Source organism: Cebidichthys violaceus, unplaced genomic scaffold (assembly GCF_023349555.1).
Source record: "Cebidichthys violaceus isolate CVI_PGR_0920_01 unplaced genomic scaffold, fCebVio1.0.p SCAF_6, whole genome shotgun sequence".
Taxonomy (NCBI): Eukaryota; Metazoa; Chordata; class Actinopteri; order Perciformes; family Stichaeidae; genus Cebidichthys; species Cebidichthys violaceus.
Genome location: NW_027176816.1, coordinates 1627885 through 1646910, shown reverse-complemented (window position 1 = coordinate 1646910; position 19026 = coordinate 1627885). Strand labels below are relative to the sequence as shown.

General features: G+C 41.7%; 1 protein-coding gene across 3 annotated transcripts in view; it reads left to right on the top strand.

Moving 5' to 3' along the window:
* The window catches only part of LOC137889275 (arf-GAP with coiled-coil, ANK repeat and PH domain-containing protein 3-like), a 64956-nt gene that overhangs the window by 15493 nt on the left and 30437 nt on the right, over positions 1-19026 (top strand). For all 3 annotated transcript variants that reach the window (XM_068733054.1, XM_068733055.1, XM_068733053.1), the window contains exons 2-4: positions 13123-13180; positions 16213-16332; positions 17006-17059. In XM_068733054.1, the coding sequence (XP_068589155.1) occupies positions 13123-13180; positions 16213-16332; positions 17006-17059 (232 nt within the window). The remainder of the gene's footprint in view (positions 1-13122; positions 13181-16212; positions 16333-17005; positions 17060-19026) is intronic.

Genomic DNA, 19026 nt, shown 5'->3' with positions numbered 1-19026 from the left:
TTTCCTGTCACCCTATTAATGTTAATCATTTCATCTGTACTTGTATTTACTGTTGGATAGTTTTAATTTAAAACAAAACATCATATATTATCATCTCTTTGTGTGTTTTGTTTGTAAATAATATTTCCCTCTGAAATGTAGAGGAGTAGAAGTATAAAGGGGCATGAGAAGAAATTATTCAAGGAAAGGACAAATACCTCAAATTTCTACTCAAGTGCAGTACAACAAGTACTGTCTGTATGTTGCTTTGGTGGATCTGTTAGCACTGACTGCTTTGAATGTGAACTGGCTGGATTTAAAAAGAGCGGGAAAGACAACTTCAGCTGTTGCTCTTGGTCAGCAGCAGCCTCTCTTTCTCTCTCTCTCTCTCTCTCTCTCTCTCTCTCTCTCTCTCTCTCTCCTTATTCTGAAGCAAAAGAGTTGAGACATGCTCAGGTTTTTCTCTGTTGGCATGCAAACCCACTTCTCTGAGCTGCCTGAGCCTGGAGTTAGATCATGCGGGGGGAGCTGAGGGCAGCTGCTCGCTCCCCAGGGGTCGGGTCACTCTCAGGGTTACTGCGGGGTCAGGAGTCAGGGTTTGGCAAACACAGTATCCACTGTAGGTTTGCACGAGGGAGTGAAGTGTGAGAGAGCTGATAGTACATTTACTTTTGGCGAGGAATAATGTCCAGAGGTTTGTGAACGATTGTGTCATCTGAGTGTCTTTGAATATTGTTTTTTTTAGCCATGCTCACGTTCAGTCCGCTTCAGTCCAGACTGAAATATCTCGACAACTTTTGAATGGATTGTCATGAAATTTTGTACCGATATTTGTGGTCCCCAGAGGATGAATCCCCCTGACGTTGGTGATCCCCTGATTTTTCCTCTAGTGTCGCCATTAGGTTGACTTGTATGTTGTTTTTTTAAGTGCATCTCTCATCTACTACGGAAGGGATTGCTATTTTTTACAGATATGATTGTTCCCTTCAGAATGAATTGCAGTAACTTTGGTGATGTTTTATTTGCCCAATACTTTGGTTTATGACCAAACATCTGCAAAATAAATCACATTTCCATCGGGCTCAGCTGTCTCTAGTGCTAAACTGGCAAATGTTAGCATGCTAACATGCTAAACTAAGATGGCAACCATTATCCCTGCTTCACATCAGCATGCTAGCATTGTCATTGTGAGCATGTTAGCATTTAGTTTAAAACACCACTATACCTACAGTAAGTTACAGCCTTACAGAGCTGCTAGCTTAGCTGAAGACTCTTAGTCTTGTTCTGTTCTGTGTCATTAACTGAAAAAAATAGTCCAACATTTTTGGAAATACCCTTTCAATAAGAAGAGTCTGTACGGTAACTATGAAGCCACAGCCAACAGGTGGTTAGCTTAGCAACACGTTGGGTTAGAGGTGCTGGTTGGCGGGATTTTGTTACTTTCTGACAAAGAAAGCTTTTTCCCCGTTTACAGTCTTTATGCTAAGCTAAGCTAAACGGCCGCTGGCTGTTGCGAATATTATCTGTCCAGGGCTTTTAATGTGAAAAGTAAGACTGGAAGAAGTGGAATAGGTCTGCGCTACCTTTGTCAAGGTTAAAAGGAGTCTTGGTTCGGACTGTGGTGCCTCCTTGTTGTTGTTGTTTCATGAATGTTGGCGCAACTCAACCCGTTCCACGCGGCTTCATGGGTTGATGCCTTTATTCGTTGTGTGAAAGCTCAGAAAAATCAACGTTGCTCTGAAAATGCTCCGTATAATAGCCAAGTTCTGTGTGAAGGGTCTCATGACAAAAACAGCAGTTCGAAAAAATACATTGACATGCCAATTAATCGCATGAAAATAAATTCCCGGGTGTGTTAAGGCCTTAACTCTCAGTAAGTTTATTTCCCAAAATGTCAAACTACCGTATCACTACAATTATAAGGGCAGTTTTTTGCAGGAGCAAACTTGGCCGTAGAGGTCTTGTTTGATTTGTATGTTTCAGCAGAAGAATGTGTCTCTGTTCTCCTTCTCTACATGTGTGAAGATTCATCTGCTCATATTAAAACGGGAATGTTATCCCCAACTCAGAGGAATGCCTGCCTGCTTGGCTGCTTTTACTGCCTGTGAGACCGTTGGTCGTTGGACAGCGCCAGAACGAATTTCTCTTGCCAAGGGAGGTTCTGAAAATATGTACGTTGTTCAAGGTCCAACGGGACACTTAACGGCCTGATCCAGCGATTGTGATTTTATGTGAAAGTTTCCTTTCTGTACTTGGATAAGCAACAAAAAGTGTGACAGTTTGAAAACACGGATGTGTTTTTGTCCTCCTTTATTTCCATACAGGCAGTCCTTTCTTAAAGGGTCTTTCCACCAATTTTCATGCAAAAATCAGTTTACTCATCACGAGGAGTACTACTCAGATTATGAAAACAGTTGCATGATGTCTCCTGGGGCTTTGCAGAGGACTTTGTAGAGTCTGAGAACTTGGCGGCTGGAGGCGATGTGAACATTTGTCCACCAATGGTAGTCCAATGAGAAATGTTATTGAGTTTCATTATGGGAAATGTAGGATTCAGGGTTTTTTGTATTGTATTAAAGACTAACTTTATGAAAGTAAATTGCCCGAGCTTCCCTTTCTAATAAGAGTCTTAATAATTTGAAATCAATCACTTTTAAACTTTTATAGATGCAACGAAATCACAATGATCAACGACTGACATAGCTTCTATCTTCTGCCACGCAATGAGAGTTCACAGCTCCTTTGAGTACATAAATATAAAACCTGGAAAAGAACATTTTTATTATTTGTCAGACCAATTCGGCCCTTTTTATTAAATATGAGATATTGTCGAGTCCTGCGGTGCTATTCTGAAGTAACTAAGGGTCTTGTCTGACCACAGCTACATAAAATCAGTCAGTAAAACCAGCATTAAATTATATTTTTTTCCTTTTTTTTACAGTTTTATTTGTTGACTTTTTAATTATTTTTGGTTTTCCTAGGTCGTTAAAGTGTCTTGTGAAAATTAAAGTGTCACGGTCATATATCAAGATATTCAACACTGGCAATAATCAACCTTTGGGTATTGGTGTTGGCCTTCAGAAAATCATTTCATTTAGTGAAGCCTTTATTTTAAAAGCTTGAAATATGTTTGGCTTCTGTCTGCGGCTTCGTCAAGTAACACAAACACCAAATGTGTTTTTGACTCGTTTTTTTTTCCGTGCGTTTCTGGGCTGCTTCCTGAGGAGACGCGTCAAGCTCTCGGGCTGCTCTCTCCGTCAAGATTTATGTGCTGTGGTCTGCGGCGGCAGGGAAGCATCACACAGCCAAGCATGTAGGAGGGAGGGTTGGCAGGGGTGTGGCCAAGGAGGAGGAGGAGGAGGAGGAGGAGGAGGGGGAGGAGGAAGCAGACAGGCAAAAGTTCACCCACAGCAGGCAGACTGGTCATCTAAGGTAGAGGCGCTCAACCTGCCGCCAGACTAGATATCTTCTCCAGTTAGAAAAAACATCAGGGTTGTTGATTTTGGAGAGGTCGTGTGCAGTCAGGAGAGAGGAATACCTATTGTCAGCCAGACTCAAGTTCCCCTTTTTCCTCCTCATTCAATCTTAACATTTTCCCTCTTGTTCTTTCCATTCCAGACGACTCTCTGGATGAGAGATTTTCTCAGGGTACAGTGTGTTCAGCTGAGCTCCACATGCGCATACTGTACGTTTCTGACATCCTGTCCAAAGTTCAGGCCCTGGGGAAATCCTAACAGAGAGGAAACGACAGCCTGAGGTGTATGATTTCAAAAAAACAAAGAGTCATGCTTTCAGGTTTGGTGGACCGACACCTTGTTGACTTCAGGCTGTCATTGTGAAAAATGAGATTTTGGAGCTCTGGGCTGCTTATAGGCAAGATGGGTACACTTGACTCACTTGGTACAACAGCTGCGCCCGTCTTCTCCCTGGAAAGGATAATAGATGATATTGATAGATGACAGTCCTGCATCTATTTTATCCAAAGCCACTGATGAAGTTGCCCTGCATCACAAAGCATGTTTAATTCTGGCTCTCTTTGGGTTAACATTGGTGAAATTGGAGGACCATCTGGCTCAGTTCACTCTTTGTTTTCCTATTTGGCTCGTTCATGTAAAAGATTCAGAGTTGTTAATTACATGCAGCATCAATGCAGCATGGTGCACTTAATATGACATTAAATGAAACTGTGATACTCGCTGTGCAGCAAGAATTTGTTTGCAGAAAAGTGAAATACAAACAATAACAACGTAATAGAATAAGAGGCTATTGAAATGTTATACGGTATTAAAAGGAAAAGGAAAGCTTTAAATGGTAAATATACATTGGGCATTTTCACCATGTTCAGAAGTATTACGTGAGTATTTTTTTTTATTTTTTTAAAGAAATAATTAATAGAAATAGAAGGTAGAGAATAATGAGTTATCACAAATAAAAGGATGTTAAAATGCATGTAGAAAACCTGAATTAATCCCAAAGATATCTGGCTAACTGTCTAATCTATAGCTTTGTGACACAAGTCCCAGATGGCTCTCATAATCTCAATATACAGGAGACGTCTGCTGCTCTGAACTGAATTTAGTGAAACACAAGAGTGACTTCAATGCTGGAAAATTGCTACTGAAAAAATGAGGCATGCATGTATATCTATTTTATGACACCGTCTCTAATGCCATTTGCATTTCAGACGCTTTTTCGGCAAAAACAAAACTGTGCAGAATTAGGTTAGTAGAGTTAATTTTAACCCTCCTGCATAATTATTTTTTGAATGCCTTGCAGGAGATCCACTATGTCTGCGTCCCATTCTCGTGAACACGTCATCTCAGGAACGCCTGGAGGGAATTTCTTTGAATTTGGCACAAATCCATCCTGGACTGAAGGATGAAATGATTAGAATGTGGTAGTCAAAGGTCACTGTGACACGTTTTTGGGCCATAACTAGGAAGTCATATGCTAATTATAGCAATTTTAGTGTGGTGACATTTGAGACTGTTTGGCGGAGGCATGCTACCGTGAGGCGGCAAGTTTTCATGCAGACATAGCGGTCCATGAGTCTCTGTCCTTGTTAGTGATTCACAAGGCTTTTCATTGCTGTGACAGTCCTGTGTCCTGTGTCCTCCTGCTGAAATAGACCAGGTTTTTTGGGGGCTTCTCCACGAGGAAAAGCTCCGTCAGATGGCAGTTGGGCGCGTTACTGTTGATTCAGTTGCTGAGAGCCTTCAGAGCAGTGAGGGGTTCGGCTTTCATCCTGGCAAATTTAGACGACAGGACATCGGACACACTCTCTAAGATAATGAGTGAAGTAAATCATGTTTTATTTTTGTCTGTCCGACAAAACAAGTCGTTTTAAGGCATCTCAATGGGCTCTGGTTACTTGTGACGGGTATATTCCTTCCTATTTTCTGAAATGCTACAAATTAAATGATTGATTGATGATCCATTCATTGTTTAATCTAGAAAATGTCCGAATGTAGTGAAAAATTTATATTATTGAGAAACTAACAAATCTCTTGTTTTGTCTGGCTCAGATTTGAAAGATCTTTAATGATATTAAAATAAATAATTATTTTATTCATATATTAGTCCACTGACAAAAATATTCAACTGCTGTTTTAATAATTGGTTAATTATTTAAGTCCTATGTCTTCTGTGATTGTACATTTAATATAGTGTTAGTCAAAACGAGCAATTTGTACTATTTTGTGACATTTTATAGAACTTGAAATATAAATTGATTAAGGGAATAATGAAAACAATCATTATAAACCCAACACATTATCATTATTTCTGTTTCTTTCTACTTGTAAAATAAGGCTGCAATGAATGATTGTTTTCATCAATCAATTATTACATTCAATTAATTCTTAAAATGTCTTTTTTTTGGTCCAACCAAAGTCATAATTGAGAAGCAGGAACCAGTTCATGTTAATAAAATTACATAAAATGATCACTCGTTGACATTGCATTCAATTACTTTTCTGTAGATTGATTTATTTCAGCACTAATGTGAAACCGTGTGACCCCAAAAGGTTGGAAGGTCCCGTCCTCTCCTGAACTCGACACCAGACGGTTTCTTCTCACACTTTGCAGAGATCAGACACTCGAGGCCCCCGTGAGGAAATAGTCTGCTGGGGAGTGTTGGTGGTCTCAGTATTAAGTCCACTGAATGAGTGGGTGGGTGGGCTGCGGAGGCATCGTCTGCGGATGAATGTTGCTGTAGAAACAGGGTTTGGTCAATGGCTGCCACTCAGCTGTTTTGGCTACACACATGTTTGGCACTGTAGGCCATCTTAAGGGGGGGGGGGGGGGGATGGGGAGCTGAGCACCGTCCTCCACTTGTAGAAGAGCAACAAGGCGTTAATATACGACAGCACATGAGACCTACATGTTAGCCTATCCTGATGGATAGCACCCATCCAGCACGTGCAGCTAAATCGATGTGGCCTAATGCTACGGCCTCCAGCGTGTTGTAATAGAGGCATAAATGAGTAATTATTGCTGCAGGAGATGTGTCACTTCTGTGAGGCCATTAGTGCAGATGTGCGTTGTTGAAGAGGGTTTGAAGTTAATGCAGCGACAGCGGCGCGCGACAGACTGGTGCAGAAATGTGAGCGTGTGTTTACGGTGCGGCCCGAGCTCTCGGCTCTTTCGGAACAGAGAGCAGGCTGAGGAACACATCTAAGCTCTCAAGCGGAGATAAAAGCCTGGGCTCGTGAAACAATAGTCAGGGCTTTGAGCACATGTTGGGGAGAGTATTACGGGAGACATTTGAACTCCCTCTGCACCTTAAATGCAGGAGGATTGGGTTACGACAGATTATGGGGCGGTATAATTCTTAGATTATTCGGATCGTGATGTGAATGTGGCGCCAACTGGATTCTTTGGAGGTCATAATGAGCTATTGTAGCAGTAACTGACTGTTCGCTAAGCCCCTCCCCTTCAAGCTTTCTGTTTTTGCACGGCACATACAGTGATAACAGTGACATTAACCAGGCAGAGGTAGACAAAAGCAGACTTCTTATTTCTTGCCAGCAACCATTAATTTAACCTTTTATCAGTTATAGCTAGCTTGCCAATTAAGTGTCATGAGTTACAGTCTGTTGTGTTATTATACTGTCCTGCACTTGTACTGTTATTGTCTTTATTGTGTTTCCAGCTAACTCATATCAATAAGAGAATCCTGTAACGGGCGTTTTAATCATGTATGTCTTCATGCCTATACATGATATCGAGGCTGAAGCTACAAAGGCGAAAAGTCGAGATCCTCACCAGCTAATGATCCATGTAGAAGACATGGAAGCTTGTTCATCTTTCCAAAGAGTATCTTTTCAAGTTATTGTTACAAGAGAAAAAGGCTTTGAGGATGAACACCAACCAGTGTATTTGGTAAATGAGATGCTGCTGTCTTGGTTGCGGTTGCTGGAGTGTAAACGCCCCCAATTTTGGCTCTTTTAGCTTTGGTTTTGGAAAAGCTTTAAAAAAATATTGCTCTAAATATGACTACATCCAAAGCTTGACAGGCTTGCTGTGCCCAGTTATGGTTAAGTGTTTGGGGAGGTAAGATATTTATGAGTGACTCTGAAAATGTACTGGGTAGGATTACTAGGCATTGCATAGCCAGGGGTGCCTCCTCGACCCTGCATTAGTTCATGTAGTGGTCTGGAGGAGGAGGAGGAGAGCTGGGCAGTGCAAGGGAGCATCAGGAGCCAGGCAGCTAAGAATAACTTGAGCTGCTGTTCACTGTAGCTGAAGATATGCTCATCCCAACCCCCTCCAGTCAGCCATCCATCTCTGCAATCCAGCCTCAATTAGGACACTAAAGCAATCAATAGTACAACAAAATGCTGCCATCTCTCCAGACAGGAAGTGTCTTTCTCACAATGGGGCCCTCAGACAGACGGGGCCACCCCCCCCTCCCCCCAGTCTCCAACCTCTTGGTTCCCCCTCCTCCACTCCACTCCACCTCCTGTCCCCTCTGTAGCCTCCCGAACTCTCCACACTGATGAAGCCTTCTCTGGCAGGCTTTGAATTAAGATTAAAGATGATGAAGAGCAAACAGCACATTGATATCAAACAGTCTGCTGATTGCTGAGGATCACTTGAAGCTAGCATGTCGTCTGCTCTACAGCTGTTCTCATTTGTATGCTGGCAGAGGGAGATGAGAGTAAGCCGACATGGCTGCATCACTCATTGGCTAATTCGCCGGCTGTAGGTTTAGTCGGTGTGCCCCAGCTGGCGGTGTGGTTTGGGGGCGGCCACGGCTGTATTTTCGGGGTCACTACCTGGACCCAGTGTTGGCTCCCTCCTCAGCATCCCACCTGCTCGTTCTCCCTCCAGACCACCAGGCTGTTCTGCCGGGATTCACCCTCTAAAACACAACCCTCCGGGGCTTCCGGGCTCACCTGCATCCCTCTCAGCCATCCAGCTCACACACAGCAGCCAAGCCACAAATACTGTACTTTGAGGTACTGATATAAAAGAGGAAGTATTTCCATTTCATGCTATTTTAGACGTGTACTCCACAAATATCAGAGAAAAATATTTTACCTTAAATTTTGTTGCCAGCTTTAGTTACTGGTTACTTTATAGATTCATATTTTACATACAAAACATATAACAAGCTTTAGAAAATATGAAAATTAAATAAAAGAAAAAGCAAAAAAATTACTTTTCCTTTAAAGTAAATTTTGATGATGTACATGACTTGGGTTACATTTTCACAGCAGGACTTTTACCTGTAATTGAGTATTTTTACAAAGTGCCATTGCTACTTTTAGCGATAGGAATCTGAATACTTTTTCTTGCCACTGCTTACTGGAATAATAGAAACATTTTCTCTGAGACGATATTGGCTGAACCTCAGAAAGTCACAGTTCACACTCCACAAAAATGCCAGCATGGACAAAATGTTATTTTATTTAAACATATCAAAATGCTTTAACCTTAAACATCATGTGAAACTAGTTAAGACGTGCGGTGGTTCATGAATTGAAGAGCAATGGAGGTGTTCTGCGACTCCGGGCCAGTAAACGGCACACCGTCAGCATGTAGAAACCACCAAAGCTGCAGCTTGCTCAGCACAATCCCAGCCTTAATGATGTTTTTAACTTTCTTAAATGCACTGTTCCATGTCACATAAATGATTCCAGCTTAATTCTGCACACAAACAGGGGCATGTAACCTCAATCTGCCTGGACATAAAAGTACATAAAAGTATTGAGTTGTTGCCTTATTGCTGTTGAATAGTCTCCTGATGAGGTTTTAATGGTGCGAGGATGGTCATCTCTTGTCACGGTAGCTGCGCTGTGAGTGAGGTTATTATCTACTTAGCTTCCCTGCTCTCTGTGGTGTGAATAAGGGTCAACTCACAAGCACATCGGGGACCTCTCCGGCCCACTTAGGAGATGGTTGCTGTGGCTACGTGCCCGGGGGAAACTGTGCATCCATTATGGGAGGCATGTGCAGCGAGACAGGGCAGTGTGGGGGGGGGGGGTTTACAGCCTGGAGGGGAGGGTGGGGGGGTTCCGCACATCTGGAACAGTTAGCTGGGCTGTCGCTGCGTTGAGCCACTTGTTCAGTTGCATTCATGAGCAACGCAGAGTAGATCCCGTTGCCTGCGGAAGGCAACCTGCATCTTAAAAGGACCCTTCTCACCGCCCTCTGGAAAGCTCTACAGGTCCATCAAAGTGCGCACCGCAAGACTAACGAACAGTTTCAGCTCAAGCAAGGAAATGAATAAAATAGGCTAAAATAAAATACCAATAGTCCACAAAAAACCTTGAATAACCATTTAAAGCATGTCTGAAGTCTCTGCACGTTGATATTTATAACACAGTGGTATGAATTGAGAGCAGGAAGATCTGGACGTTAAAATGTACAAAGCCACAATTGTAGTCCATTAAATAAATATTTTAATGGCAAGTTTTACAAAAGTTGGAAGAAACCTTCATCATATTCAAAAGTGCTGCAGACATCTCTGCGTCTGCTTTTAGCAAATTTAAGTAGGTCATTCACAAACTGTTGGGTATCTGTAGACGCTTGAAAATCGAATATTAAAATAACATTTTAAGATCAGCGTGGCTGCGGAAAGGCGTGAGGAGAACGAGCCTCCTGAAAAGCGAGAGCTCGCTAAGCTCCGCATTATCGCATATAAAAAGGGCAGTTTCGAAAATGACATCAGCAATGAAAACAGCTTTGCTCACAGCAACGTTATCCCTGGGTGTGGTTGGCCGAAGGCTGTTCAGCAGGAGATCAGTTGAGGTTGCCATAACACACGTCCACATGTGGAATAATATGGTATTGATTATTTTAGTAATGTATGTTTCCATTTTGCATGAGTTGGAGCTTTTGAGAGATACTTCCTCTCCGGAGTATCCCCCCCTTCACTTCCTCAGATCCTTATAAAAGGAGATGGTGAGAGTAGGAGCTGCGGGGGTGGAGGGGAGTATGAGAACACGTGCCTTCCCCCGTCCCCTGAGCTCTCTGCAGCCTCGGCCAAGCAGGCTAATCCACCCAAGGCCAGCGAGAAAGAGATGAGACGGAGATACAAGTTTTATATCCTGCCAGCTGTGGCCGATATATGCCACAGATACTCTCATCACGGAGCTGCTGTGTGTGTGTGTGTGTGTGTGTGTGTGTGTGTGTGTGTGTGTGTGTGTGTGTGTGTGTGTGTGTGTGTGTGGTGCTGTGATTTGTTTTTCATTGATATCCAATGGGGAAACTAGTCTTAATTAAGAAAAACGTATTTTAGCCACCTAAAAGTAAGATCTTCCTAAAAAAATCAATATCACTTTGAGGAAAGCTTAGATCAGTTTCACATTCAGTTCAGTTACCCGTCGGAAAAGGCTGTTTGGCGGCAAGATAAAGCGGTGAAAATATTCTAAATATAGTGTACACTTAAACAGATATTGATTTTAGTAGGTGAGCCTATTTTAAGGTGACTAAAATACGTTTTGCTGCTCCATACTCGGGGCATGCTGACCCTCATCTATCTGCATTTGTAGGTATTACACTTACTATAGATAAGCACCTCATACAACTTCACTTCAAAACACCCAAACTATCCCTGCTGCCAGTATATTTCTTCAAAAGCGCTTGTCAGATGTTGATGATGTCAACGAAAAATAATGACGAATGATATTTGTTGATGACCAATTTTTTAAAGAGGAAACAAGACAAAATCCAAATGAAAAGTAACAAAAAAGAACTGTGACGAATATATATTATGTCAAAAAACAAAGATTACATTACAGTCATGTAGCAGACACTTTTATCCAAAGCGACATACAATAAGTGTATTCAACACAGGTATTCAAGAGATCCACTGGTCACCAGAAGTCATAAGTACATTTCCTTTTTCAAACAATCATCTAAGAGCATGAAGCAGAGCCAAAGTACAGTGCAGAAACAAACAAATACAATAAGTGCAACAAAGTAATACGAATACAATAAGTGCAACAAAGTAATACGAATACAATAAGTGCAACAAACTAGTATGAATACTAAGTGCTAAGTGGAAGGCTCAGGGTAGCACTTCCTGAAGAGCCTGCGCTGAAAGATGGGCAGCGACTCTGCTGTCCTGACGTCAGTGGGGAGTTCATTCCACCGCTGTGGGGTCAGGACAGAAAACAGCCGTGACCGGGTCGATCGGCCGCAGGGACCTCTGAGCGACGGGGCAACCAATCGCCCCGAGGCAGCAGAGCGAAGTGGTCGGCCGGGGGTGTAGGGCTTGACCATGTCCTGGAGATAGGAAGGAGCTGTTCCTTTCACTGCCCTGTAGGCTAGCAGCAGAGTCTTAAACTGGATGTGAGCTCTTACAGGTAGCCAGTGTAGAGAACAGAGAAAGGAAGTTGTGTGGGAGAACTTGGGCCGACTGAACACCAGGCGAGCTGCAGCTTTCTGGACAATCTCCAGAGGTCTGATGTCAAGTAGAGAGTTGCAGCAGTCCAGGCGGGAGATGACAAGAGCCTGGATTAGCACCTGCGCCGTCTCGTCAGTGAGGAAGGGGACGAATCCTCCTGATGTTGTAGAGCAGGAATCTGCTGGAGCGTTTAACGGATGAAATGTTTGCCGAGAATGACAGTTGGTCATCCAGGGTCACACCCAGGTTCCTCGCAGTCCGAGTCGGCGTCACCACGGTATAAGATGGACGAAGTGACGAATTACAAAAAGAGACAAAAATGTAACCAATGAAAACAAGACCGAACTAGCTGACATGTTCTAATTAGCACTAAATATCTACATCTGAGGCTGATGGGAAGTCATTAGATTTGCATGTCATAAACCAAACTCAAGGGATCTCTAAAGTAATTACAGTTTATCCTCTGGGCACCAAGCAGTTATGTACCAAATCCCCGTTATATGAAAAGTCAGAGGATCACCAAATTCATTAAGATGCGTCCTCTGGGGAACATGAATGTCTGCTGTTGTGGATGTTTAGGTCTGTGTCGAAGTGGTGGACTGTCCGTATATGTGGTTGAGGTATGCAGAGCTGTGACTGTATATGACTACGGCTGACTATTATCATATTTATACTCCTATGATGCCCCACTGTGCAGCAGGAAGCAGATACTAGCAGGATGAGCAGCAGGTTATCGAGGCGATATAGATCTGTTCATTGTACTCGCGTTATTGACACCAGCATGTGGGGAAGCTGGGGAGTGGTGCGTTTAGGGGCCACGTCATGCAGCTGTGAGCCTCTGGGTGTAAATCACACCTCCGTCTGTGGTGCGGTTGGGTGTGGTATTAGCGGCGGTGGTGTTGACAGTGAAAGTCGGTGGATTGGGGTTTTCGGGATGTGCCAGACAGCCATGTTCCCTCTCACGTGTGGAGACCTCGTCTGTCACTTTGTTTTGACAGAGCTGAACTGCTCCCAGGACGGCGTCTCGCTCACTTAAAGCTCCCCCAAACTCTCGCCTGCTGCTGCTCGAACATGTCTGGGTTTGGCTCCGTGCAAAAAATCTCCATAAGTCATTCACAGATTTATGGAGCGACTTCATGCTTTCTGAGAACGTGGGAAATCACACGCAGATTGTTCAACGGCTGTTTTCCAAATGAGATAAATGACTTTAATGCGATTTCTTTCAGTCATCCAGTAACACATTTCCTCACATGCTTTAAAAGCTTCTCTTGCTTTTTGTTTTTCAGGGCAAATATTGATGAAGTGGAGACGGAGGTCGTGGAGATTGAGGCAAAACTAGATAAGGTAAGACATTTGACCGCCAGTAGCCCTTTATCTCCTTGTCCAGCTGGTCTTGTGAAGCTATTTATACACTCACTATGACGCTCATGTGTATAATGCATTATAAACAGACTTTTTATTAATTAGTAATGAATGCTTTATAATTACTTAAGTTATAAGCACTTATAAATATTTGTAATGCTTTATAGCAGTAATCATAACAACAAGTATCCTAATAAAACTGTAATTATACAGTGTTATAAGCAGATTATATAATGTATTATAGAAATGGACATTAAATCAGAACACATTTTTTGTTTTTTTTTTTGCTTTCTCCTTATTTTACGCCTTTTACTTTCATATTTCCTTCTTCCTACAAAGCACTTTGTTACTTCTGTCTTTAAAAGTGTTATATACATAAACAAAATTATACTATAAAAAATGCTTGTATCAAATAGGGTAACACATTCTAACATGTAGTTCAGGCCAACATTTAAAGTCAATACAACCACAATATCATTTATATTGTGGTTGACCATTTATATTGTGGGAGACCTGTCTTGGCCAGGTTTAAATAAAAAAAATAAAAATGTATTCAGCCATCCTAACTCATGTTGTTGGTACATTTCTTGCTCTACAAGCCGTCAGTTGAGATCAGGCGGAGTGGCATCTGTGCCGAATTTGCCCTTCAGCTTCAACTCTGTGCCAGCCTGGTTCTAAATTGCACCTGAAGGATAAACACCTGCTGTGACATCACTGTTGGAGGTGTGGCCAGAGGTTTAAAGAGAACAGTGATCATATTTTTTAGCCATTATGGTTTTGTATGAAAATGCAACAGTACATTACAAAACAGTATATGTGTTCAAGGGAGAACTACGGTCGTGCTTTTTAAGTATTGCTTTCAAAAAAATATTTAATAATAATAGTAATAAGTTTAAAATGAATAGTAATAATAATAATATTTTTTAATACAGACACCTAATGCCTTAATATTACATACTGTGACCTGTTCAATGACACAGGTGTTAATGTGACTATTGTACAAGCCATGTTCTTTATGTTATGAATATGTTCATAATACATTTAAATCTTAGAACACATATGAAAAGCCTTAAGTCTTAAGTCCATATGCAACATATCAATCTTCATTTATGCTGCAGAAATAATAATAAAATACCTAAACTGTCCTCATATGAATGTTTAAAAAATATTTGAATTTGAATATTTGTTATATTCTGCCTCTCTTCTGTTTCATCTTTGAATGTTTGGGGGAAAACCCACCAGTGCACAAAATAATGTCAATAACCATCTCAGTGCTGTGTCACAAGTTTTAGATTCAGTAATTAATAAAGGTATGTTGTACCAGATGTGCATAAATTAACTCAAGACTTTGAAGAGTTCTGCCAACAAGTTGGAAACACAAGTGAACATTAATGACTGGAAACGTTCTCTTTGCCTCCATATTCTGCATTAGCGTTGTTTATTTCTTCCTATTTATTTGTTCCCAAAGCCGTTGTGCACGCTTCCAGTTCCGTCGCGCTCTAAGCTTTTGCCTAAGTTGGTCGTACCAGCATCCAACTCTGGACATATTTGGTATGTTCGGTCTGCAGGTATTAAATTAACGAGCCTTGAATTGTTTTGGAAATAATTGTGAGTTATTTTTCAGTTCTGGGAAACGGGCTTTGGCACATTAATGGTTTTGGTTTTCAGAGGGTATTTCACACAGTATTACTATAGTGGATGAAAAATGGCTAAAAAGGAGGAATGCTGGTTTGTTATTTCTCCATATTCTGTCACAGCATATCTTGTTGCAACAGACTTTAAACACAGTTTGCCCATTACGCTCAGCTGCTCGTCACCAGCATTACGGTGCTCTGCAGGGCCTAATCCCACGCTAACGTTGCTAGACTCCACTGACGGCATCATGGGAAGCGTAATGGAAAGCGTAATGTCGCTCGGCCATGTTGAAAAGTTCAGCCGAGGTTCGCTGAACCATGACGTGGCACTCACACTGGCTTGATGAGGCAGCCAGATGTTTTTTTTTTTCCTGTAATGCTCGTGTCACCGGTCCATCTGCTCCCTTTGACATTGAATTACGGTGTCTGTGAGAGCCTGGATTAGTCCGTTCTCCTCTTTACTGTCGTCAGTGTTGGAAACCTCCACCACGGTCCTGTGCATTTCCACTCAGCTCTGCATTAAAGATCCACATCTCCCATTTGCTCGAGGATTAAAACCAGTTCAATTCAACACCATGGACTGCTGTTCTTAACTCAGGAGGACTGTGGAGAAGTTTAATGAGTGACTCTGATCTAATCCTATTGCAGAGTTTAACATTAGACCATAAAGGGGGGGAAACTTATCAGGAATCCATATTTCAAGGAGCTTTTAACTACATTACACACTAAACGCCAAATTCTATCACATTTTATTTTATTGTTTATTGGTGCAATTAAAAGTTGACAAAAAGACAGTGATACAGAACAAAGTAAGACATTATATCATTATACGTTTAGCATTTAGCTCGAGGCGTCGCTAACGCTAAATGGGGATAAAGGGATTAGGTTGACATTTTGTGGAAAACACTCATTCTCTTTCTTGATGAAAGTTAGATAAGAAGATCGATACGACTCTCGCCCTGCTCTGTGACAGTTCCAGCACAAATGCAAAATTTTGCAAAAATGCTAATGTGTCGCCAAATATACTTTGGCAGCCATTGCTATACCTGGGTGGCCTGCCCAAGTGAAGTCTGTGTGGAAAACACAGGGTTTCGACCTTCTCATCTAACTCAAGGAAGCAAATAAGCATCCTTTAAACTAATTGAACGAATGGCTCAGTCTTGTGTCTGGTTAGCAGCTGGGAGGAAGTGAGACTTTGCAGAAAAAAAAACAAAAGATAACCAACCAGATGTTAACAGATGAGCCTAAAAAATAGAACAAATTCCCAAAAACTACACAGCAAACATGTTCTCAGTGTCCTCGCAGTGATAACGGCCCAGCTAATGCTAATATGAGGTGTGGTGAGAGTGATGCCTTCATTCGTGTGTCTCTCCTCCACAGCTGGTGAAGCTATGCAGTGGGATGATTGAAGCAGGGAAGGCGTACGTCAGCGCCAACAAGCTCTTCGTCAACGGCATCCGGGATTTGTCTCAGCAGTGCAAGAAGGATGAGACGATCTCGGTGAGGTTCCGACGAGTGCAAGTCGTTTCATCTCGCAGCTCTGTTTGAAACATTATAGCCTTTTTATTGTGGTTTTATTCGTCATAGTTTTTTCTGACCGTTAAAGTAATTGTCTCCCGGGGATTGGGACTTTCCTCCTCTCTGGGTGTTAGCCTTACAGCTCTGAGTGTGTGTGTGAGTAAACCTGATTACTAACAGATTAGTAAAGTGAGCATCAGATGCGGTCTGGAAACTTACTTCTGGCTCGGCTCGCAGAACCAGCGTCTTGGACTGTTTCATTGCTGCTGACGTTAAGTACTATTAAAAGCCTTCTTGGCTTCAACCGTAACACTAATTGAGAGTTTCTTATTAAAGTCTTGTTCGTATTTTTGTAGTTTCCATTGTAAGAAAAAAAGAAAAAAGAGAAAGAAACTGAAACAGACCTGCAATTATAGTTTCTTGTCCTGTTTAAAGTTCAAGAGAAGAAATCCTCTAGTTAAACTCAAGTGACATTAACCAGCTCAAATTTAGCATTACAGTTATTTTCATATACTGCCGTTTAGATTTTGGTTTCAGCTTTTGACGGTTTGTATTTGCTTCTTTTACTCTCAGATGCAAATACAGCAGCTGTTCTGACCCCATTTCTTTTATACAGTGTATTATGATGCTATTATGTGCTTTTTGTCCTTTGCAGGAGTGCCTGGAAAAGTGTGGTGAAAGCCTCCAGGAAATCATCAACTACCACATGGTAAGTCAGCCTGCTCTCCAGACTGTCCCCATATGCTCCACATACAGTGGACTGTATGTCATCCAACATTAACTGGCAGCTAAGGCCTCACAAGGGTCCCGTATTCCTATTCGAGCGACACAGAGGCTCAATCTGAGCCGTGTTTGAACCGATGCCCCGTGAATTTCTTCTTCATTACGCACGTCTGTCAGTGTGTCGCTGTGTAACTGTCAGTCAGAGCTTTATCACATCTCAGACAAACCCACAGAGGTAAAAAAAAAAAATGGCGAAAATGAAACGGACACTGTCTTTCTAAGAAGGCTATATATTAGAAGAATATCGTAAATTGTCCAGAACTACTTATTAATAAGGCACCCTTAAAAAAGGTACATACATTGTAACTAATGGCTTTGCTAATGGTTAATAAATGCTATTATATCAATTAAAATCCATTAATATAATGAAAATTCAGGGCTGCCAGGTTGTGAATTGGAAGGTGTTTCTCCTTTCTTTTAGTTAATAATGCAGTTATGGATGTTGGTAATCTATTAATAAATAAGTAATTCTTTTAATATTTTTTGATAGTTTGTAACACATTATAATGCACTTATAAGCAGATATAAGGACATTTTAAAGTGTTTTTAATGTTAGAATAACACAGCCCTAATCACTGTTACATGTATTAAATGTGTTAAATACATGTGTTAAATGTAATGTAATGTGTGTTATAAACCATGTGTTAAATGTTATTATACTTCTTAGAAATGCAATATAAAGCATTACGGAAATGGGAGCTCACAACCTGACTAACCAAAACATGCTCTTAGTAGTTGCCTTTATAACTGATCTATAAAGCATTAGTAAATGAATCATTAACTGTTAATAACTCCATTAGTTACGTCTTATGAAGCCCTTATAAAGGATGCCTTATTAGAGATTGGTATGATGCCGGTTTTCTTTTATTATTTTTCTTATTCCCAGCTTTGTTGCTGCATTTTCATTCATTTACATCTTCCCCCTCACATAAACAGCGTGTCTGTTTTACTGCTGCGTCGCTTCCCCTCCCCGCCTCTAATATAACTGACCCCTTGCTCCCCAGTCCCCCCCCCCCCCCCCCCCCCCCCGCCCGTCCAGCCTCCAAGGCCCTTTGAAGTCCATTAGCTTGGACGCGTTGCGTGGTTGTCGACGCTGTGAAGTGCAAAGCGTGTGTGTGCGTGTGAGGGGATCACATTCCTTTCTGGAGCCCCAACAAAGATGTGTCATCGCAAATCAGCCACTCCCTCCACCTCATTCACCTCCAGTGTATTGGTGGAGTGAGAGAGTGGGGTCGGCTTTACAACTGAAGGGTTAATGGGCCCCGGGTTGCTCAGCCAGAAGTAGAGTAGCTTCAGTCGCTGGTCGGTAGTAACCCGGTGTGACCTTGAATGGGTTCCATATGGCGGGGCATGTGTACAGTATGTATGTGCGTGACAATAGTGTCCTCTTGTCTGATATATATAGGAGGGGGGAGGGGGGGGGGGGGGGGGGGGGACCAGTGAAGTGAAGGTTGTAATCACAGCGATGAAAAGGAAAACTCTGGCACAAACAGGAGTGTGCATAAGAGGACAATAACGATGTTTCTCATTTGCTAATTGGGCTTTTACCAAATTGTTGCACTAAATCGTTGGGGTTGTTGTTTACAGTGATGGAGATTTGATTTAATTTTATTATCATCGCACAAGTACTGAGACAATGAAATGCAGTAAACCATCTAACCAGAAGTGCGAAAAACAGAAATGTGTATAGAATATAAGAATACTCTAATATATATATATATATATATATATATATATATATACACAATATGAACAAAAATATATACAAATATAAGTACAAGTAATGGCATTATATAAAGAATCTCTCACTGTTCTCATCAACCATATCAATTAATGCAGGTTTAAAATATGCAGAATTTACACATAAGTAGCGGGAGCACATATCTTCTCATC